At 42.9% G+C, this 23,510-nt stretch overlaps 2 protein-coding genes across 3 annotated transcripts; both read right to left on the minus strand.

Annotated features, from left to right (window-relative positions):
* Positions 1–502: 502 nt before the first annotated feature.
* LOC124020674 (E3 ubiquitin-protein ligase RNF183-like) lies at positions 503–5,219 on the minus strand. Of its 2 annotated transcripts, none has more exons than XM_046335915.1 (2): positions 4,805–5,219; positions 503–2,483 (listed from the first exon to the last, which is right to left on the minus strand). In XM_046335915.1, the coding sequence occupies exon 2, from the start codon at positions 2,433–2,435 to the stop codon at positions 1,515–1,517; it is 921 nt and encodes a 306-aa protein (XP_046191871.1). In that variant the 5' UTR covers positions 2,436–2,483; positions 4,805–5,219; the 3' UTR covers positions 503–1,514. The 2 variants fall into 2 exon arrangements, with proteins under 2 accessions (XP_046191871.1, XP_046191870.1); XM_046335914.1 differs by having other exon boundaries at positions 503–2,540; positions 4,805–5,215.
* Positions 5,220–6,353: 1,134 nt separating this feature from the next.
* On the minus strand, positions 6,354–23,437 carry dhx16 (DEAH (Asp-Glu-Ala-His) box polypeptide 16). Its single transcript, XM_046335913.1, is given in 22 exon segments — positions 6,354–7,137; positions 8,320–8,493; positions 9,013–9,174; positions 9,833–9,874; positions 9,876–9,996; positions 10,216–10,283; positions 12,198–12,316; positions 12,549–12,711; positions 12,863–13,003; positions 17,689–17,841; positions 18,389–18,487; positions 18,868–19,078; positions 19,254–19,369; positions 19,484–19,594; positions 19,861–20,052; positions 20,322–20,558; positions 20,732–20,986; positions 21,143–21,199; positions 21,311–21,491; positions 21,835–22,067; positions 22,171–22,374; positions 23,152–23,437. Coding segments are annotated over 21 exon segments (3,162 nt in total). The 5' UTR covers positions 22,369–22,374; positions 23,152–23,437; the 3' UTR covers positions 6,354–7,008.
* Between the last annotated feature and the right edge of the window lie 73 nt (positions 23,438–23,510).

The following is a 23,510-nucleotide window of genomic DNA, read 5'->3' on the forward strand; positions in this document are numbered from 1 at the left end:
AAACCCTTCTTTAACCCGTCTCCTCCCCTTCATCTACACTGATTGAAGTGGATTTAACAAGTGACATCAATAAGGGATCATAGATTTCACTTGAATTCACCTGGTAAGTGTATGTAATTGAAAGAGCGGGTGTTGTTAATGTTTTGTATAGTGTAGCTTTCAGTAAAATGTTTAAACAGTACACACACACACCCACCCACACACACCCACACATACACCCACACACACCCACACACACACCCACACACACACCCACACACACACCCACACACACACCCACACACACACACACACACACACACACACACACACACACACACACACACACACACACACACACACACACACACACACACACACACACACACACACACACACACACACACACACACACACACACACACACACACCACACACCCACACACACACACACACACACACACCCACACACACACACACCCACACACACACCCACACACACACACACCCACACACACACACACCCACACACACACACACCCACACACACACCCACACACACACACACCCACACACACACCACACACACACACACACACACTGAACCTGTCAGGAAATAGTATAAAAACAAAAAGAAAATGATTCTCTAATGGGACTAAAAGAGGAAGGTGCAACCAAGGTACCGATAGGCAAAGATCTTATCAGAAATCAAATCAGCACATTTGGTTTTACTGTAAGGCAACCTGTATGTACGTGCAACGTGCATGTAACATGGCACTGGGTCTATTGGAAATGTCATTCATTTCAGTGTGGTAGGATACCTCTGCTATGACAAGAGAGACCTATTCCGTTGGTTTTGTTGTTGTTGTTTTTTTACAAATGTATCATTCTTATTTGAACTCTATATGTATATTCATATTTTGTACGTAAATATACATTAGTTAGACATCAATGAATGTAAAACAAAATCTTGAGCTGAACATTTTTACTTTGCAATGTAAAGAATAAGATAATGCTCAGTGTAATCAAATCATCTCTTACTTGTAATAATTCTCCATGGCAGACTTCAGTGCAATTACATAGTACACAACTTTATAATGAATTACATTCCCCAGACAACATTAATTGTCCTCTCTGACTTCACCGCAATAGCTGTCCCATTCACATTTGGGTAAATGTTCCATGTTCATGATCTTTATACTGCAGGAAGGAAGACAAAATGGTGGATAAAAAATAACTCTTGCGACACTTTTCCCATTAGTACTTCTTGTGCATCAGTCCTTCATAAACAACATGGTCCTTGTTATGTGTTGACCCCAGTTGAGTGTGCACTAGTGCTTTCAGGGTCACCTTTCTGTTCAGTTAATTCACATTTTCTTCATAACTGAGTATTAGTAAAGAAAATGAAATGGCAGATATTAGGATCCCTGACAAAATTAGTCCTCTGAAAATATCTGAGTGATTCTCTCCTCTGGTATTACTTCCCTTCATCCCACCACCATCCCGTCTTTTCCTCAGGGTATTTGACCACCTGTTTATGGTTGGCTGGAATTCCCCTGGTTGGGTTTGTTGCCGTTGTGGAGGACCACATTGGGCATGACCATGAAGGCCAGGATGCCCATCAGCATCAGCACCACGGTGATGGTGACGATGGATGCCATCACGGTGTAGTAGCACTGGTCCGAGCGGAACATCCTGCGCAGGCGACCTCTGACCCTGCTAGGGGGGCGACCCACGTCCACGACAGTGGCGAGGCCCTGATCTATGGTGCCCAGCTGGAGGTTGCTGGAGGCCTGCCGGTCCTGCTTCTTGAGAGTGGGCAGGGTGAGGCTGGACATGGCCAGGCTGGTAGTACCAGGAGGGGGCTTCTTGAGGACCAGCTTGCCCTTGCTGCGCTTAAAGCGCACGGACAGCGCCCTCTGCATCTCTGGAGGGAGTTTGCGGAAGATGTCCTGGTTGTTGCCCAGCTGGGGCAGGTTGCGGCCGTGGGGCAGGTTGGTGAGCTCTCGACACACAGGGCAGGAAAGAGACTTGAGCTCTAAGGAGGTGACGTTGATCCGGGCCAGGCACTCCAGACAGAACGTGTGCCCGCAGGAGAGCAACTTAGGGGTTTTAAAGACGTTGTCGTATTCGCAGAAGCAAACCACGCACTCAGTGTCCTCCATGTCGTTTTCCTGGGGGTCAGACTCCTTCCGGTTGCTGTCATCTCCAGCCCTGTCTTGCCTCCTGTTCTCCTCACTTCTACCACGCTCCCTCCTCAACCCTTTGTCTCTCTTTCTCTCCCTCCTTCTCCCAGATCCCTCTCCTCTCTCGGAGTCAGTGCTCATGGACCTACGCACCTTGGTGGATTTCTCCTTTTTCTCCTTCTTGATGCTGTCAGGTTTGGGTTTGACGTTGGGCGGCTGTTCGACCCTGTAGCCTCCATCGGCATCCTGTCTTTCCCTGTCGTCACTCATGGTGGATAGAGGCAGGTGTTGGTGCTGTGGTAGACGTAGCTGTGATGGCTGGAATCAGATAGAGAGTGACGTGAGGTTCTGGTTTCTCACGTCTCTCCAGAGGAGCTGTGGAGGAATGTGATTGTCGGTGAGACAAGGCGATTTGTCACAGAGAGCTAATTTAGTTCAGGCAACATAAAGAGCATAGGGAGTGCATTTCTAGCAATGACAACAAAAAGTACCTTGTCTATCTCAAATAGGTAAAGACAGGGAAATATACAGTTGAAAGCAGAAGTTTACATACACTTAGGTTGGAGTAATTAAAACTCGTTTTTCAACCACTCCACAAATTTCTTGTTAACAAACTATAGTTTTGGCAAGTCGGTTAGGACATCTACTTTGTGCATGACACAAGTAATTTTTCCAACAATTGTTTACAGAAGAATATTTAACTTATATCACAATTCCAGTGGGTCAGAAGTTTACATACACTAAGTTGACTGTGCCTTTAATCAGCTTGGGGAAAATTCCAAAAAATTATGTCATGGCTTTTGAAGCTTCTGATAGGCTAATTGACATCATTTGAGTCAATTGGAGGTGTACCTGTGGATGTATTTCAAGGTCTACCTTCAAACTCAGTGCTTCTTTGCTTGACATCATGGGAAAATCAAAAGAAATCAGCCAAGACCTCAGAAAAAAATGGTAGACCTCCACAAGTCTGGTTCATCCTTGGGAGCAATTTCCAAACGGCTGAAGGTACCACGTTCATCTGTACAAACAACAGTTCGCAAGTATAAACACCATGGGACCATGCAGCCGTGATACCGCTCAGGAAGGAGACGCGTTCTGTGTCCTAGAGATTAATGTAATTTGGTGCAAAAAGTGCAAATCAATTCCAGAACAACAGCAAAGGACCTTGTGAATATACTGGAAGAAACGAGTACAAAAGTATCTATATCCACAGTAAAAACAAGTCTTTTATCAACATGAAAGGCTGCTCAGCAAGGAAGAAGCCACTGCTTCAAAACCGCCATAAAAAAAGCCACACTACGGTTTGCAACTGCACATGGGGACAAAGATTGTACTTTTTGGAGAAATGTCCTCTGGTCTGATGAAACAAAAATAGAACTGTTTGGCCATAATGACCATCGTTATGTTTGGGTGAAAAAGGGGGAGGCTTGCAAGCCGAAGAACACCATCCCAACCGTGAAGCACGGGAGTGGCAGCATCATGCTGTGGGGGTGCTTTGCTGCAGGAGAGACTAGTGCACTTAACAAAATAAATGGCATCATGAGGAAGGACAATTATGTGAATATATTGAAGCAACATCTCAAGACATCAGTCAGGAAGTTGAAGCTTGGTGCAAATGGGTCTTCTAAATGGACAATGACCCCAAGCATACTTCCAGAGTTGTGGCAAAATGGCTTAAGGACAACAAAGTTAAGGTATATTGGAGTGGCCATCACAAAGCCCTGACCTCAATCCCATAGAACATTTGTGGGCAGACCTGAAAAAGCGTGTGCGAGCAAGGAGGCCTAGAAACCTGCCACAGTTACACCAGCTCTGTCAGGAGGAATGGGCCCAAATTCACCCAACTTATTGTGGGAAGCTTGTGGAAGGCTACCTGAAATGATTGACCCAAGTTGAACAATTTAAAGGCAATGCTACCAAATACAAATTGAGTGTATGTAAACTTCTGACCCACTGGGAATGCGATGAAAGACATAAAAGCTGAAATAAATCATTCTCTCTTCTATTATTCTGACATTTCACATTCTTAAAATAAAGTGGTGATCCTAACTGATCTAAGACAGGGACTTTTTTATTAGGATTCAATGTCAGGAATTGTGAAAAACTGAGTTTAAATGTATTTGGCTAAGGTGTATGTAAACCTCCGACTTCAACTGTAGTTTAGTCTATGAATATACCATAACTCATTACTTGCCATATAATCTATTGACTAGAATTCCATTTACACAAGCCAATGCTATTTTTGAGATTGTCATGCTAAGTTTCATGCCCTCAGTTCGCGTGTGAATATGGATGAGCCATCGACAAACAAGACATGAGCTTATTGACCAGGAACACGTTCAAAACAGTCTTGGTGTTCTGAACTGTGGAGCTGAAAATGCTGAGCTACTGAAATGTTAAATTCACATACTTTAACACTATCTAGTAGAGTAAGTCACTATATTTTGTATCAGTTTTGTATCAGTATTTTGTATCAGTTACTCAACAAAAGTTGCATTCGTTGTAAAGGTCATCAACATTGCAAACTATGTGCAAATAGTAATACAATTTTCAATGATTCAATATAGCGCCTATATTTGAGAGAGTATTGTACATTCAGTTCTCACAATGACAAGTTCATCATGATGGTGAACACTTACCTGTGGCGGTAGCTGACATGTACCAGTCTGTCAGAGATGGTCCTTCAGAGAGTACTTTCCCAGTGGAGAATATCCCATTCAATGAGTCCCTTGCATCTCCATTGAGACACACCGAGACACTAACATGCTAAGTGGACCTTACCCCTCCAGTATCCCCCTCTGTTCATTTCTCTCCTTTCCCTTCTCTCTCTGTCAATCTGTGTATGGTATTTCCTCTTTATATTCCTCCTTCATCCCTCCCTTTTACATCTGCGGTGTCTCGCTCCCTCTCGTCTGACCAGTTGTACCAGTTTATTTGGCATTAAACCACTGCCTCAAGTTTGTGTGCGTCTGTGAAATGTGAGGTTAAACTGTTATGACGGGTGTTTTTGTATCTCTGTGTGTATTTGTACATCGTTCCTGGAACCTGTAGAACTGTAATGTGGGTAGTCTGGGTACCGCTGTCAGATAATGTTTTCCATGTCTGCATGTGTAAACATTTGAAGCTTTAATGATATGTCAATCTTCACAAACTGTACTCAAATGTCCTTAATGCTCATTTATTTCTAATGGCTACTACAGTTGTTTATAATCTACCTTTAAATCCCACATTCCAAATGAACGTTTGACATTCTACAGACTAGAATGTGGAATGTGTTTGTTTCCTTGTCTGCTGTTGGACAGGGAAGTGATCGGCTGCACGGAAAACTCCACAAGGCTCTTGAATCAGAGCACCGACCTGTCCAATGCACTGCAACTCATGTCATGATGCTTACGTATTAGACTAAAGCTACACATGCAGGTTTACCATAATGACAAGGTAAACAGGATTCACCCAAAAGCACTCAAGGCTATCTGCAATGGTTCAGCAACCCCATTATGCACTTTATATGAAAACATTGAGGTCCATTGAACCTCACCCAGAACGAAAAGTGTAAATAATTTCATTCACTAAGCCCTTTTAGGTAAACTAATGTTTAAAGGGTTGAAAAATCAGCCATAGAAGTGCATGTAATCCTGATTTCTCATTTCATTTCGCAAACAACACACTAACTACAACAGAAGAATCTTCTGCGGTTTCTATGACATTACGTTTAAAAGTCCAATGCACATCAGCCAGAATGTTACCCTTCTAAATAATTTCATTCAGTTGAAAACATTCTCGAAGCCACTACAGTCAAACTAATGTGCACATAATCCTAAAATCCCATCAAACTTCAGTTGTTTGAAATGGGCAAATCCCAGAAAATGTTAACCCAACAAGCATACTTCAACTAACAAACTGTGATCCCAGGATTGACATGTTACTGGTAGAAAAACATTATCCTGTGCCATTCAAACAGGCAAAGCAGCAACCTAAATATAGCCCTGATACTCTGGACTTCCTCATACAAGTAAATCAAAGACCGGAAGAAGTAGCTAATTCTATGTATGGCCTATCATAGGGTTAATGAATAATGGGGACAGGCATTGACAAATGTTCATGTTAGCAACTATGTAAACGGTCAGACACTCCCATGTTAACAAAAACAAACACTTAGCGCCTAAGCAAGTCACAGGACAAAGCAAGTGCCTGTAAAAAGTTTATTCCAATAGAAAAAGAAAGAGACAGCGGAACCACACTGAAGCCAAACACACAGCATTGTTTTCTTTCAGTCTGGTAGGTGTAATTGGGACAAGAAAAGACATTTACAACCCCAACAACACCCAGACATTGGGCAACAAAAGTTAACCATTTAGGGAAAGTAAATAGGCAAAATCTCTGGTAGTCATCGGCCATTACGTACAAAGCAGTAGCCCTGTCATTTGTTTTCATCGGTCTTGCTGCTGTTTCTGCATCATGGAGTAGGGTGAAGTTACCCCCATACACTGATATTGGGTCAGTTTTACATTTCAGCCGTAATGGTTAGGACATGGGGAGGGGAAGCAGATCCTAGATCTGTACTTAGGGGAAACTTCACCCCGGACCCTGCATCATACCAGACACAGGAAACTCTGACAGTCCAAGTGCATAACATTTCCTTATCATCAAGCTCCTCTAGCTCCGATAGGTGGTTTATGATAAATAAGCCCATAAGCATACAAGTTTTTATCCCGTTTCTTTTATTTTTGGCTCAAGGGCCCCAAAGTTTTTTACATTTTTTATATCACAGTTCCTTATGGCAGCCCTGCTTGGCTGTCTATCTCTGAGGGGAGAAAGTCTCTGTCTTTTCTAGTTCCTGTCCTTAGCCCAGCTCTTCCTTGGCCTTGCCCTGTTTGCGAGGCATCTTCTTACTGCTGCTGTCCTCCAGCTCCTTGTTCTTGTAGTAGTGGGGAGCCACCTCCAGCAGCCAGCTGCTGTCTATCTCAATCACCTTGAGGCAGAGAAAGAGGTTCAAATTAAAGGGGGAAAATATATTTACATGAATTCAAAGTAATGTAAGAATAACAGCACCTTCCGAAACCCTTAAAATCATATTCATTCTGTCCCATGCAGCTTAAATCTCAACATACAGTATGTACAGTGCATTTGGAAACTATTCAGACCCCTTGACTTTTTCCACATTAGGTTACGTTGCAGCCTTATTCTAAAAATGATTAAATAAATAAAAATTTCCCCTCTCAATCTACACCCAATACCCCATAATGATCAAGCAAAACCAAGTTTCGAAATGTTTGCCTGTCAAAAGTTTGGACACACCTACTCATTCCAGGGTTTTTCTTTACTTTTACTATTTTCTACATTGTATAATAACGGTGAAGACATCAACACTATGAAATAACACACCTGGAATTGAGTAGTAACCAAAAAAAAAGTGTTAAATTAAATATATTTAAGATTTGAGATTCTTCAAATAGCCACCCTTTCTTTGCCTTGATGACAGCTTTGCACACTCTTGGCATTCTTTCAACCAGCTTCACGAGGTAGTCACCTGGAATGCATTTCAATTAACAGGTGTGCCTTGTTCCTTCGAACTCACGGCTTGGGTTTTGCTCTGACATGCACTGTCAACTGTAGGACCTTATACAGACAGGTGTGTCTTTTCAAATCATGTCCAATCAGTTGGACATGGTGGTGGACTCCAATCAAGTTGAAGAAACATCTTAAGGATGATCAATGGAAACAGGATGCATCTGATCTCAAATTAGAGTCTCATATCAAAGGGTCTGAATACTTACGCAAATAAGATATTTCTGTTGTTTATTTTTAATATATTTGCAAAAATTCCTAAAAACCTGTTTTTGTTTTGTCATTATGGGTTATTGTGTGTAGATTTCTGAGAATTTGTATTTATTTAATCCATTTTAGAATAAGGCTGTAATGTAACAAAATGTGGAAAAAGTCAAGGAGTCTGAATACTTTCCGAAGGTACTGTATATAATACTGTATACAAAGACAATGCTACCTGGAGCCACTTGATATTACAACAAGACAGCAACAACTCCCCTAAAGTTTTACTTTGCCCTTCACGGTGGTGGATTGCTTCCAGATCTTCCTCACATGGAGAAACATGCACACAAACATGACCACAAGTCTACTAGTACTGATGCCAAACCTGTCTCATGAACTCCTTGGTGGTGAAGACCAGCTCGTGGTAGATGAGCCAACGGGGCTGCTCCTCGAACAGGGAGCTGTTGGGGTGGACATAGACTGTCTGCTGGTGCTTCACCGTCTTGTAGCCCCCCTTGCTAAGCCGCGCCGTGTGGTAGAAATACCCCGCCGTCACTGCCTGAGAGAGGGAGAGAACATTTTTATTGAACCTTTATTTGACATGGTTGTCCATTTGAGGTCAAAATACATATTTTTAAATTAAGTATCAGTGAAGCATATTCACACATTGGCTACACATGTAACAAAGAGTTTGGTGTCAGGTAAGTGTTCGCACAGAAAATTAGAAGTGGAACAAAGTGGTCTATGCCCGTGTTTCCCAGCTCCGGTCATCCTGTAACCCCAACAGCACACTTTTAGTTGTAGCCCCAGATAAAAACTCCTGATTCAACATGGAGGGCTTGACGTTTAGATGACAAGTTGAATCAGGTGTGCTGTTTGGGGGTACCCGAGGACTGGGGTTGGGAAACACGGGTCTACACTCTAGGAGGGTGGTAAAAAAAAAAAAAACATGGTTAACTAGAAGAAACGGTTGTATTTTGTGTTCACGGTCAAGCTGTTTTAAGGTAAGTTCATGGTTAAGCGGTTTTAAGGTGTGTTCATGGTCATGAGGTTAGGGTGCGTTCACAGTCACACTGACCTTGCGGATGGGCACAATGTCGCCGCCTGAGCTGCACACCTCCACCTCGATCCTGTCCATCAGGCCCTCCAGCTGCTCCCTGACATCCCGCGCCCGCTTCATGGAGCGGAACTGGATGAAGTTCTCATAGCACCACTGGGTGGAGTAGCCACTCTCCAGCCACTGTGGGACAAATGAAGCAGTCAATATCACAGACTGAAAACAAAACATAGAACAGCATTTCCCAAACTCTGTTCTAGGGATCCCAAGAGGTGCACGTTTTGTTTTTTGCCCTAACGCAACACAGCTGATTCAATTGGTGAAAGCTTGATGATTACTTGAATCAGCTGTGTAGTGCTTGGGGAAACACCTTGGGGTCCTGGGGACTGAGTTTGGGAAACCCTCACATAGAACTTTGAGTTTTGCTCCAAATCAGGGGGGGGGCTCAGCTCCACAAATATTGAAAGTTATTTTTGGGGATTTTAGTACTTGGCCCAAAAAAATACTAAAATCACCAGGGATTCAAAAAAAAGTTAAATATGAAAATCTGCCCCAAAAAATTCCCACGAAAAATGTCAATGCAATCGAGGAATTAAATTATTATTATTTTAAAATACAACCTCTTTTTGGGCTTAGGTGTGTTCAATTTGCAGTGTAGAAATAACTATAATTATGTTCCGGCACCCAGACCGACATTTGTCTCTTTTTATTTTATTTTTACAGTTGGTGGCAAATGAACATGACCCAGAACTGCTACCCTGATACCTTATATGAGACAAGTGGAAACAAAGTGGGGTAGTATGACATCTTTATCTTAACTATCAAACCCAATCCTCCTGACCTGTGTGTAGACGTTGAGCAGCACCATATGGTCTCCCCCCGGGGACCACAAAGTTCTGCCTGGCGTTGTCGGCGTGAACCACCTTGTCTTTGGGTCGGTAGAAGATGGAGTTGTTCACAGACAGCATGGCCGCGATGGTCAACACCTCCTCAGAACACTTATACCTGGAGAGACAGAGGAAGATGGGAAAGTTTAGTGAAATACATTAAGAGGTTTGTTGAATAATTGTCAATAAAGCACTTTTGTAATAAGAATAAAATTCATTTAGTGGGGGGGGGGGGGGGTTGAGAGAAAAAGAGAGAAAGGGGGATGATGAGCAAGGTAACAGAATAATACAACTACATTCATTCCAGGCCAGTGCCAGGATCGCCATAGAGACTCACTGTTCTGAGGCTAGGATCATCTTGCTCAGCATAGGGTCCACCGGCAGCTCAGCCATCCTGCGGCCCAACTGGAACACAACAACACTCATTACATGACCTTTCACATCAAATAGTCACCTTTCTAAGGTATTAGAAGCCAATATGTTCATTCACCTGCCTAATGGTGATGGAATCGATGTGCCCTATTATATCTCCTCCCTGCATTCCCAGAGGTCATTTGCACTTTTTTAGGTTTTATTTATTCTCACCAAAGAATAAGGGAAAGACAAAACAGTACAGATAAAAATAAAACAAGCAACCACACAAAAAAAATACACAAATATAAGTACAAATAAAGTTTGTTCAATCAGTTAAACAAAGCGTACTAATTATAACTGTACATGACATACTCAGTATACAAGAAAAATCATGTTTGATTATGTGTGTGTGTATATGTGTGTGAGAGAGAGTTAGGCTACATGGAGGTAGTTTAGGTCATCGGGCTGACCCCTAATCTATACTTGAAGTTATTGAGGGATGATGATGTTTTGGCAATATGAAGATAGGAATTCCAGAGTACGAACCCTCTGTATCGGCTAGAGAATTGACTATGTGAGGTGCGGCAGTGGGAAGGGTAAAGGTGTCTTGTGTATGCATGGATTTGGGAATTAACCATTGAAGGGTTTAGGTGGATTGTCTGGGAGGCATGTGTATTTGTAGATGAAGGTGCATAATTTGAGTATATTAATGTTGTAGATAGACAATATATTGAGTTTCTTAAACGGAGGGACAGCTGGAGCCAAGTAGATAGAGGAGGTGGCTAGTGTTGTACGTTTATTTTGTGTGATGAGTGATTTGTGTAGGTAGAAAGCATATGTACTGGCCCAGACAATATTGCAGTAAATAATATATGGGTAAATTAAGCTGTAGTATAGTGTCAGGAAGCAAGCCTGATGACTCAAACCACTAATCTTTCTGATGATACCAAAGGACTTCAACACTTTGCTGCAGACCAACTGAATATGATCTTTACAGGACAACTTTTCATCAACTAGAACACAGAGGAATGTAGTAGATTAAACCTGGTTCATTTAATTCCCAACAATTGAGATTCTGGCTCTTTTAAAAATATATCTGATTCTTACCAGTAAATACAACAAAGTTGGATTTTTTTATTACATTAAAAAGATAATTTGTTTATATGGAAATTCAGAAAACCGAGTTGGCTTCGTTGATTAGTGAATCGAAATTCTCGTGTGATAAATCCAAGTTGGTATCCTCAGCAAAAAGAATGGGAAGTATGGTAGAAGAACAGCAGCAAGGTCATTGATATAGATAAGTAATAACAAAGGATTATTTTGAATTCATCTGTGGATTAGTTTTTACAAAAAACATATTGGTGGTCATATAGAATAGTGTTGGTTTAAATGTTTCAACATTCTTTCATACAACAGTTTCTCTAGGATTTTAGAAAACACAGTACAGATACTGTGCAATAATTTGTAAAATATCTTGGATCCCCAGATATATAGAGGGGTATAACTTAGGCAATTTTCAAATCTTTAGGAACAACACCAGTTTGCATTGATTTGGTGAAGATGTACGTTAGAGGCTCAATAATGGAGGCAAGACAATGATTTCACTAAAAAGGCACCTCATCATGACTTGCTGCTGATTTCTTTAAGTTAGCAATCACCTCTATTACATCAGGTGGATAAAACTAAAGCAGAGAGGGAAAATGTCCCTTAATGTAACCCAAGGGATTTCCACTAATGTTTTTGATTTTCGTTGACAGAGCGGAACCAACATTCACAAAAAAAAGTTATTTGATTCACGAGATAACATCAGGATCACTACAGGTCTTATTTCCAACAATAAATTGAGCCGTAAGAAGCCTTTTTCTTATTCAACTGATTTAACAAGGGAGGAGGGACTGGTGCCAATGCCATTGAAAAGTATTGCAATGGTGCCGTGGTTTTGATAGACAGTCAGGCGTAAGTTACCTTGGTGAGCTCTCCGAGGTGGTTGAGTGCACCCAGTGCGTACAGCTGCTCCAGAGCTAGCACCAGGGTCTCGTGAGGGGGTGGGTCCATGAAATCAAAGTGGATGAGGTCATTAATTCCTGTCGGGGAAAATAAAAAAATATACGCCACTACAATGTAAAACAAATCGACACATGGGTTTGAGATGCTCATACTGAGGCCCTTTGCTCCACTAAGTCAAGTAAGTCAAACTCATAATAGTGAACTACAGACTATACTTCAGTGGATTACTTCAAGAGGACCTCTGTGCATTTTAAAACGTGTTCTCTCATTTAGCACTGTGACATGACTTATAAGGCGTTTGTTCCGTACCCAAGCTCTTGAGCAGCAGCACCACGTTGCCCAGGTTAGTTCGCTGGATCTCGGGCACGGTGGACTCCTCCATCTCGTGTTTAAACGCCCACGCAGTGTAGAGACGGAAACACTTCCCAGCCGCCACTCTGCCTGCACGACCTGCTCGCTGATTGGCTGAGGCCTGTGGTGGATCAAAACAGATGGAATCAGCAAACGGTCAGAATGTTGTCCAGAGAACTAAATCTACAGCCCCAATAAGAGCCACATGAATTACACTTTCTCTGACAATGACAACAAAATGGCTAATTTGAAAACCAAAGCTAGCGTGTTACCCGTGAGCAAGGCGTGACGATCAGAGACTCCATCCCGGTGCGGGCGTTATAGCTCTTCTGCTTGCAGAAACCTGGATCTATGACGTATATGATCCCATCGATGGTTAGAGAGGTCTCCGCAATGTTAGTGGCCACCACCACCTAAGGACACACAGAGAGAGGACACTTTGTACATCAGATAATGTGTTTGTACACAACACCAGAAGAGAACGAGAAACATGGAGGCAGGAATCTGAAGAATGAGGTCTTAAGTGGTCAAATCAAATGTTATTTGTCACATGCGCCAAATACAACAGGTGTAGACTTTACTGTGAAATGCTTACTTACAAGCCCTTAACCAACAATGCTTTAAAAAAATGTTTTTTTAAAGTGTTAAGTAAAAAATGGATCAGTAGAAAATAGAAAATAAAACAAACAAATAATTAAACCACAGCAGTAAAATAACAAGCAAGGCTATATACAGGGGGCGCCGGTACAGAGTCAATGTGCAGGGGCAACGGTTAGTCGAGGAAATATGGACATGTAGGTAGAGTTAAAGTGACTATGCATAGATTATAAACATAGTAGCAGCAGCATAAATGAGGGGTCTGGGATTAGCTGAACAGGAGTCTTATGGCTTGGGGGGGGGGGGGTGGAAACTGTTAAGAAGCTATTTGGAACTCAACTTGTCACTCCGGTACCGCTTGCAGTGCGGTAGCAGAGGGAACCGTCTATGACTAGGGTGGCTGGCGTCTTTGACCATTTTTAGGGCCTTCCTCTGACACCGCCTGGTATAGAGGCCCTGGATGGCAGGAAGCTTGGGGACAGTGATGTACTGGGCCATACGCACTACCCTCTGTGGTGCTTTGCGGTCGGAGGCCGAGCAGTTGCTATACCAGGCAGTGATCCAACCAGTCAGGATGCTCTCGGTGGTGCAGCTGTAGAACCTTTTGAGGATCTGAGGACCCATGCCAAATCTTTCCAGTCTCCTGAGAGGAAATAGGCTTGGTCTTACCCTCTTCACAACTGTCTTAGTGTGCTCGGACCATGATAGTTTGTTGGTGATGTGGACACCAGCTCCACTACAGCCCCATCGATGAGAATGGGAGCGTGCTTGGTCCTCCTTTTCCTGTAGTCCACAATCATCTGTGCATCAAAGCTGGGACTGAGAGACTGAAAAACAGCTTCTATCTCAAGGCCATCAGACTGTTAAACAGCCACCACTAACATTGAGTGGCTCCTGCCAACACACTGACTCAACTCCAGCCACTTTAATAATGGGAATTGATGGGAAATTATGTAAATATATCACTAGCCACTTTAAACAATGCTACCTTATATAATGTTACTTACCCTACATTATTCATCTCATATGCATACGTATATACTGTACTCTATATCATCGACTGCATCCTTATGTAATACATGTATCACTAGCCACTTTAACTATGCCACCTTGTTTACATACTCATCTCATATGTATATACTGTACTCGATACCATCTACTGTATCTTGCCTATGCTGCTCTGTACCATCACTCATTCATATATCCTTATGTACATATTCTTTATCCCCTTACACTGTGTATTAGACAGTAGTTTTGGAATTGTTAGTTAGATTACTTGTTGGTTATTACTGCATTGTCGGAACTAGAAGCACAAGCATTTCGCTACACTCGCATTAACATCTGCTAACCATGTGTATGTGACAAATAAAATTTGATTTGATCTCCTTTGTCTTGATCACGTTGAGGGAGAGGTCGTTGTCCTTGCACCACACAGCCAGGTCTCTGACCTCCTCCCTATAGGCTGTCTCATCGTTGTTGCTGATCAGGCCTACCACTGTTGTGGTTATGTAATAGAATGCTAATTAATTACTTAAAAATCATACAATGTGATTTTCTGGATTTTTGTTTTAGATTCCGTCTCTCACAGTGGAAGTGTACCTATGATAAAAATGACAGACCTCTACATGCTTTGTAATTAGGAAAACCTGCAAAATCGGCAGTGTATCAAATACTTGTTCTCCCCACTGTATGTACGGTCACCGTGGGGACGACATCGTCGATGCACTTATTGATGAAGCCAGTGACTGATATGGTGTACCCCTCAATGCCATCGGAAGAATCCCGGAACATATGCCAGTCTGTGCTAGCAAAACAGTCCTGTAGCTTAGCATCTGCTTCATCTGACCACTTTCTTATTGACCGAGTCACTGGTGCTTCCTGCTTTAGTTTTTGCTTGTAAGCAGGAATCAGGAGGACAGAATTATGGTCAGATTTGCCAAATGGAGGGTGAGGGAGAGCTTTGTACGGGTCTCTGTGTGTGGAGTAAAGGTGCTCTAGATTATTTTTCCCTTCTGGTTGCACATTTAACATGCTGATAGAAATGAGGCAAAACTGATTTGAGTTTCCCTGCATTCAAGTCCCCGGCCACTCGGAGCGCCGCCTCTGGATGTGCGTTTTCCTGTTTGCTTATGGCCGTATACAGCTCATTGAGTCCGGTCTTAGTGCCAGCATTGGTCTGCGGTGGTATGTCGACAGCTATGAAAACTATAGATGTAAACTCTCTTGGTAAATAGTGTGGTCTACAGCTTATCATGAGACTCTACCTCAGGCGAGCAAAACCTCGAGACTTCCTTAGATTTCATGCACCAGCTGTTGTTTATAAATATTTACTAATACAAGGCCGCCGCCCCTTGTCTTACCACCGCTGTTCTATTCTGCCGAAAAAGCTTAAAACCTGCCAACTGTATGTTAATCATGTCATCGTTCAGCCACGACTCGGTGAAACATAAGATATTACAGTTTTTAACTTCATGGGCTAGGGGGCAGCATTTTCACTTTTGGATGAAAAGCGTGCCCAGAGTAAACTGCCTCCTACTCTGTCCCAGATGCTAATATTATTATTATTAGTAGTATTGGATAGAAAACACTGAAGTTTCTAAAACTGTTTGAATGATGTCTGAGTATAACAGAACTCATAAGGCAAGCAAAAACCTGAGAAAAAAAAAAAAAGGAAGTGGGAAATCTGAGGTTTGTAGTTTTTCCAACTCAGCCCCTATTGAAGATACAGTGGGATATTGGTTATGTTGCACTTCCCAAGGCTCCCACTAGATGTCAACCGTCTTTAGAACGTTGTTTGATGCTTCTACTATGAAGTGGGGCTGAATGAGAGGGGAATGAGTCAGAGGTCTGCCAGCAGCCACGAGCTCAGTCACGCGCATTCACATGAGAGGTTGCTCCCGTTCCATTGCTTTTCTACAGACAATGGAATTCTCCGGTTGGAACATTATTGAACATTTATGATAAAAACATCCTAAAGATTGATTCTATACATCGTTTGATATGTTTCTACGACCAGTAATATAACTTTTTGGCATTTTCGTCCGATCTTTCCGCTGGAAGTTGCACGCGCTTTTTGATTGGTTTATCTATAAAAGGAGGTATATGGACATAAATTCTGAACTTTATCAAACAAATCAAACATTTATTGTGGAACTGGGATTCCTGGGAGTGCATTCTGATGAAGATCATCAAAGGTAAGTGAATATTTATAATCCTATTTCTGACTAATGTTGATTGCGCAACATGGCGGATATTTCTTTTTGCTGGTTTGAGATCTGAGCTCCGTACTCAGATTATTGCATGGTATGCTTTTTCCGTAAAGTTCTTTTGAAATCTGACACAGCGGTTACATTAAGGAGAAGTTTAGATAAAGTTCCATGCATAACACTTGTATTTTCATCAACATTTATAATGAGTATTTCTGTAAATTGATGTGGCTCTCTGCAAAATCACAGCATGTTTTGAACATAACACACCAATGTAAAATGAGATGTTTGGATATAAATATGCACTTTATCGAACAAAACATACATGTATTGTGTAACATGAAGTCCTATGAGTGTCATCTGATGAAGATCATCAAAGGTTAGTGATTAATTTAATCTCTATTTGTGCTTTTTGTGACTCCTCTCTTTGGCTGGAAAAATGGCTGGGTTTTTCTGTGACTTGGTGGTGACTTAACATAATCATTTGTGGAGCTTTCGCTGTAAAGCATTTTTGAAAATCAGACACTGTGGCTAGATTAACGAGAATTGTATCTTTAAAATGGTGCCTAATACTTGTATGTTTGAGAAATTTGATTCATGAGATTTCTGTTGATTTGTATTTGGCGCCCTGCAATTGCATTGGCTGTTGGCGAGGGGTTCCGCTAGTGGAACGACAGGTTAATGTCCCGTTGGTAGAATATAAGTGCTCGTAGTTCATCTATTTTATTAATCGATTGATTGTACGTTGTCTAATAGGACCGATGGTAAAGGTGACGGACCATCGTCCGAGATGTCTCAGTCTTTTCACTCCTGCGATTGACGGGGATGAGGGTCTTGTCGGGTATCTGTAGTAAATCCTTCCTGTCTGACTCGTTGAAGAAGGATTCCTCCAGTACGGGGTGAGTAATCGCTGCCCTGATATCGAGAAGCTCTTTTCGGTCATAAGACATGGTGGCAGAAACATTATGTACAAAATAAGTTACAAATAACGTGAAAAAACATACACAATAGCACAATTGGTTACAGGATCGTAAAACGGCAGCAAACTCCTTCGGCGCCATTAGCTTAAAATGCGCCAAATGACATAGTAGAATAGAATCTACTAAATTGACATAAGTGCAGCATAAAATCTACAATAACCTAGGTTGGGTTGGTTTTCCATTTGGGTAAAGAAAATAATGCATACATATTTTCGTTACATTATTTGATCACAGAGGATAAAACATATTTCCAAAATGGTCCTTGAGCACCCCCTAGTGGCCCAAGTTTAAACCGAAGAGAAAAGGTCCTCTCACCTTGCGTGAGCCAGGGGGTGTGGGGCTGAAGATCTTGGCCTGCATGTCTGAAGGTAGATTGGCGTAGATGGGAAGCACCAGGAGCTCCGATATCTTAGAACCCAGACGCCTGCATCTCTCCTGCAGCAGCTCACAGCAAGTCTCAATCTCCTCCTGTGGTGAGAGAGACAGGAGAGCGGTAAGGACAGAACCCTTGGCAGAAATCTGTGTGTCATTTATTTATTTGACCTGGTAAGTTGACTGAGAACACATTCTCATTTACAGCAACGACCTGGGGAATAGTTACAGGGGAGGAGAGATGAATGAGCCAATTGGAAGCTGGGGATAATTAGGTGGTATGAGGGCTAGATTTCGCCAGGACACCGGGGTTAACACCCCAACTCTTACGATAAGTGCCAGGGGATCTTTTAGAGACCACAGAGAGTCAGGACAACCATTTAACGTCCCATCCGAAAGACGGTACCCTACACATTAAAGAGCCACATACAGAATGAATAGACTTAAGATGGTTGCTGATGTAGTGTGATTCACCAGATGAAGTGTGATTTGTAGTAGGCTAATGTGTTGTGACTGATGTAGGATCTGATGTTGAGTGAGAGCAGATGTAATGTGACGTAGTAGCTGAGGTAGATGATGTAGTAGCTGATGTAATGTGAATGTCAGCGTTGAGGTGAGGGGTCAAGGTGCGAGTGTGTCAGACCTGTCCAGTGAGGAAGACCAGACAGTCTCCGGGGGGCTGTGTGACGTGGATCTGTAGCACCGACACAACACAGGCCTCCAGGTAGTCTGCCTCAGGAGCCTGAGAGCGAGAGCGAGCGAAATAGTAAACAATACCAGAGAGAAAAGAGTACAACAATAGAACAGATAATTGCCATCCATCTTTGACTTACATTAGTATCATCCAGCACTTCTCACGGGTGAAAAAGGTACTTAGTCATTAAAAGTTATGCCTATGGCTGCATTCCGTTTCTTCCGCCTTCTCTCAAAGAGCGCACTTGATCACTTCCTGTCGCACATTTAAAAGGCTCTATACTGGTTTAAACATTGCCCGGAGGGAGTTTTCATGTTAAATCCATCGTGGGAAATGCGCAAGTGCACACTTCAGGAGAACGGTGGAGAATGGGGATGCAATCTTTTGTCCTGAGGCCATTTCACTATACAGATGGTCAACAGAGGTACCTTAGTGTAGAAGATGTCCACAGGGAACCTCCTGCCGGGGATTCTGAATACCGGCGCGTCGTCAAAGAAGCAGGAGAAGCGCTCTGTGTCCAAGGTGGCGCTGGCCACCAGCACCTTCAGGTCCGGACGGAACCTGGCAATGTCCTTGATCAGACCAAACAGGATGTCTGTGTGCAGCGTCCGCTCGTGGGCCTCATCAATGATGACAACACTGAGAGAGAGGAAGGGATCATTTATTGTTATACGGTCATACTGACTAAAACAATATGGCAGGGAATTATTTAATTTATTATTTTTCTAGAACACAATATACCACTTTTAAACATAAACCTTCACATATGGAAAACATATCTAAAGATAAGGACAGACGGGGCATATAGTGGTACCTGTAGCTGGCCAGATCAGGCTCTGTCAGGAACTCTCTGAGCAGCATTCCGTCAGTCATGTATTTGAGAACTGTCCTCTCTGACGTACAATCCTCAAAACGGATACTGTAGCCTACCTGATGAAGAAAGGGGTAGTTGGACAAATACGGTGAGTTTATGTTTTCTACCATATACAGTAGGAATTATTTATGCTTCATCGGAGTGACAGAGAGTGGTTGTGCCATTTTTACCTCGTTGCCCAGCTTGACGCCCACTTCTTGTGCCACCCTGGCTGCTACAGACATGGCTGCCACTCTACGGGGCTGGGTACACCCAATCTTCATGCCTCCATCATTGTAGCCCTAGGAGATGTAAACCCAGACAACAGGTCAACAAAGGTAACATACACAGAAAAGCATAATGCCACAAATGGATCAGGGTGGAAGACTACAATTTGTTTTAAAAAATGTTAGTGAAAATAGTGACAAAACACTGAAGATTCAAGACGACTTTGTCAAACGTACACACAATGTCCAATGGAAATGTGTCCTCTGCTTTTATCTAACCTCTTTGATATGTGTCCATAATAATGTTTATGGACATGGCCCCTTGAATAATATGTACCCACCGACTCCATGAGGAACTGGGGGATCTGGGTGGTCTTGCCGGAGCCCGTCTCTCCCTCGATGACCAGGATCTGGTGCTGCTGGATGGCCAGGAGCAGGTCCTCTCTGTAGGGGAACACGGGCAGGCTGCGTCTCACCTCTTGGATGGACTGCTTCTGGACCTCCGCCTGGGACAGGGCTGCCTGCTCCTGCTCCTGGAGACACACAGCATACAGAGATGAAGACAACATTACAATTGCACTGTATTGTTCATTGTCACATGGAGATTTGTCCTTGGCACAGTTAGAAATACTCCAGAAGCTCAGGTGTGTATTCGTTGATCGCTATTGAATATGTATGGAATGTAAAATATTTTCTGAATTTGAATTATGACAATATTTTGTTAGACTTATATCCATAACTATAGCTTTATTTATTCCTTGCAATCTATCACAGATAAACGCTTTAACGTTTAACAACCCACCTTCTCGTCCTGGGTTCCCTTCATGATGACGGCACTGCTGACAAAGTTGATCATCTCGTCTTCCTCCAGGATCAGCTGGTACTTCTCTCTTTCTGCCTTCAACCCTTTCTCTCTCTCCTTCTTGGCCCCGAAGATGAGCGAGGCGGTCTTCAACCTCTCCTCCTCCCAGCGACCCTGCTCTCCTCCACCCTCCATGGGCATCTCCAACTCCAGCTCCATGTCCCTCTGAGGAATATCCTGGAGAGATGGAGAGAGCGAGGGCGAAGATAGAGGGAGGGACAGAGGAAGAGGGAAATAGAGTGAGCGAGATGTATATAATCAAGCCCCGGATCCTAGTGTTTTACACCATTTCAACAAGAGTACTGGCTATCCATGCCAGGACCATTACCAGCCAACTATCTCCTCCTTACTTTACTCCTCTTCTCCTCCGGCATGTAGTATCTGTTCTTCCTCTCCTCTTTCTCCTTGGCGCCGGCTTTCTTGTAGTCCTTGGCCAGGTCTCGGAGGTTGCGCTTGTACTCCAGCTCCTTCCGCTCCCTCTCAGTCAGCGCGTCCGTGGAGAACAGGTACTCCTCATCTGCGATCTCCGCCTCCAGGTCCTCCAGCTTCTCAGCCTCTCTCTTTGACAGGTAGTTCCTGCGAGACTCCTTCCGCAACTCTGGAAGCTATAGAAAAGAGGAGAAGATAGGTGACCATAGACATATAATGAGTCTGAGGGGCTCTCCCTGTTCTAGTAATTCTATTTCTACTGTGTTTTTTCCCAAACTTAGACGATAGTCTATTATACGATAAGTTACAGGGAATTTGAATAATGTGCTCACGATTTTCTTGTGATCCTCCTCTGCCATCTTTAGTCTTTTCTGAGCCTCCTCGTAGCCCTGGTGAAAAGGTCATGGAAAAACATTTAGCCAAAAATCAAAACACACCTACAAGTACACTAGTAAGTCAAAGGGACTGGGTTGGGTTCCATCATTGATAGTCAATCCCACCTTCTTGTCCGTTCTCTCCATGATGTTCCTCGTCTTGTCTTTGTCCTTCAGTTTCATTCGTTCGGCAAAGGCATCCCTCTCTTCCAGATCCAGTACGCGTTCTCTCTCTTCCTTCTCCCACTCCTCCTCCTCCTCTTCATCCTTCTTACTGGACTTCTGGTCGCCATGGCCCAGCTTACTACTGAGAAAGAGAACGGCCCTTTTAGAAACTCAAATCACAATCTAAGTGGAGGCTTGTTCAAGCAGGCATTGAAGTCACAGAGGAGTAGCAGCTGAAAAATAGAGACTACACAGCATGAAAACAATCCAAATATTCTAGGGTAACTGGCTTCATTGTTGTAATGTATTTATGGTTGCAATTCAGTTAATGAGACCATAGACCCCTGAAGCTGCATCCTGTCTCCCTGAAGTCCATACAAGTCAAATACAGCTGTCAACATTTAGCTAAAAAGCAACAAAAGAAAGGAAAGCAGGTAGAACGTGTCACAAGCAAGCAACATGAAACTCCATTCCAGGTTGATTACCTTTTAGGGGTCTCCTCTTCACTAGATGATTGACTCTCCTCCCTTTTCCTGAGGTGCTTCCTCTTATCGCCTCGGTCTTTACTTTTCTTCTTCTCCTTCTCCCTCTCTCTCACTGCCTCTCCGTCACTCTCGCTGTCTGACAGTAGGGTGTAAGTCCGATTCTTCCTCTCAATCTCCATGACGTGTCGCTCTATCGCTCTGGCTGGCTTTTCAACCACTTGCTTACGAGGAATCTGAAACACATAGATGAAAGTCATTTCTAGATGCTCATAATAACCACAGTGAAAATAAGAAACAAGCACGCCATTAAAACACAAAGAAAGCAAATCATTTGACCTTTTCATACAGTTCCTGTGCAAAGGCGATCACTCTCTGATTAATGTCGATGGTGCCCGTCGACTTGAGGTGGGCGACAAAGTCTTGAGAGCTCGATGATTTACGCGCGGAGCCGATCATGAACTGGGCGACATATCTGTCACTAAGGCCAAGGATGTCATGCAGACTGTCACTCACCCATTGTTCTAGGTTTGCCATTTTTGCCTAATTGGGAGACAAAATCAGTTAGCTACGGTATACAGTAGATGTAGACAGAGAGTTGTATTGTACTAGGTATCACAGGAGGCTGCTGAGGGGAAAACAGCTCATAATAATTGCTTATCCCGCTCCAGTCATTACCACGAGCCAGTTCTCCTCAATTAAGGTGCCACCAACCTCCTGTGCTAGGTATATAAAATGTCATATGAATAGGAAACTTCTTCAGCAATGGTGATGATGTAGCAGGGAATGGTTGGCACAGCAAGATTCATATGCTACACAAGGGTATATTGAAGCAATAAGGCAGGAGGGGGTGTGGTATATGGCTACGGACTGTTCTTAGGCACGAAGCAACTTGAAGTGGCTGGATACAGCCCTTACCCATGGTATATTGGCCATATACCACAAACCCCCAAGTGGACTTAAAGGTATTATAAACTGGTTACCAAATGTAATTAGATCAGTAAAAATATTTTTGACAATATATATTAAACAATGTACCACAGGTATGACAAAACATGCATTTTAACTACTCTAATTACGTTGGTAACCAGTTTATAGCAATAAGGCACCACGGGGGCGCGTTGCGTCGTGCAGGAGAACAGCCTCATGTGGAGTTGCCTTGCTGCTTAGTTATAAAACGGAATAGATCCGCTGCATGATCTTAAGTAGGAACTAACGAAAAGAAAGCAATCCAGCTTTTCTTTACCTCCTTTATTTGCTCTTTGAAGATCTGAAGATAACTATACATTACATTGATAGGTAGCTAGCTAGCCACCTTACCTTGTTTTGAAATCTTCACGCAATGAACATGGGGGTGATCTATGAAAATAGCACAACATGCAGCAGCTAGCAAGCTTAGCAAAACGCGAGCTCAGTTTAGATGAATTTGCTTCACGCCTGGCTAATACGTGGACGTTTAACTAACGAGCGAAGTTAAAATGACCTCTCTCAATACTAACAACAATCATGTTGGTTTCAATTACACTTGTTAAGCTAAACGTATCCACAACTTCTTGCTAGCTGCCCACTCCATCCATGGTGCGACAACCGGAAGTGGAATCACGTATTTGAATAAGTCTCTGGTAGCATTCGGCATTCTGCCCCCTGGTGTACAGAACAACTCAATCAGAACAAGTGTG

This window comes from Oncorhynchus gorbuscha, unplaced genomic scaffold, assembly GCF_021184085.1.
Source record: "Oncorhynchus gorbuscha isolate QuinsamMale2020 ecotype Even-year unplaced genomic scaffold, OgorEven_v1.0 Un_scaffold_874, whole genome shotgun sequence".
NCBI classification, from domain to species: domain Eukaryota; kingdom Metazoa; phylum Chordata; class Actinopteri; order Salmoniformes; family Salmonidae; genus Oncorhynchus; species Oncorhynchus gorbuscha.

Excerpts from the sequence above, each read along its gene's own strand:
- LOC124020674 (XM_046335915.1), bottom strand. The coding sequence starts at position 2,435 with ATGAGTGACGACAGGGAAAGACAGGATGCCGATGGAGGCTACAGGGTC.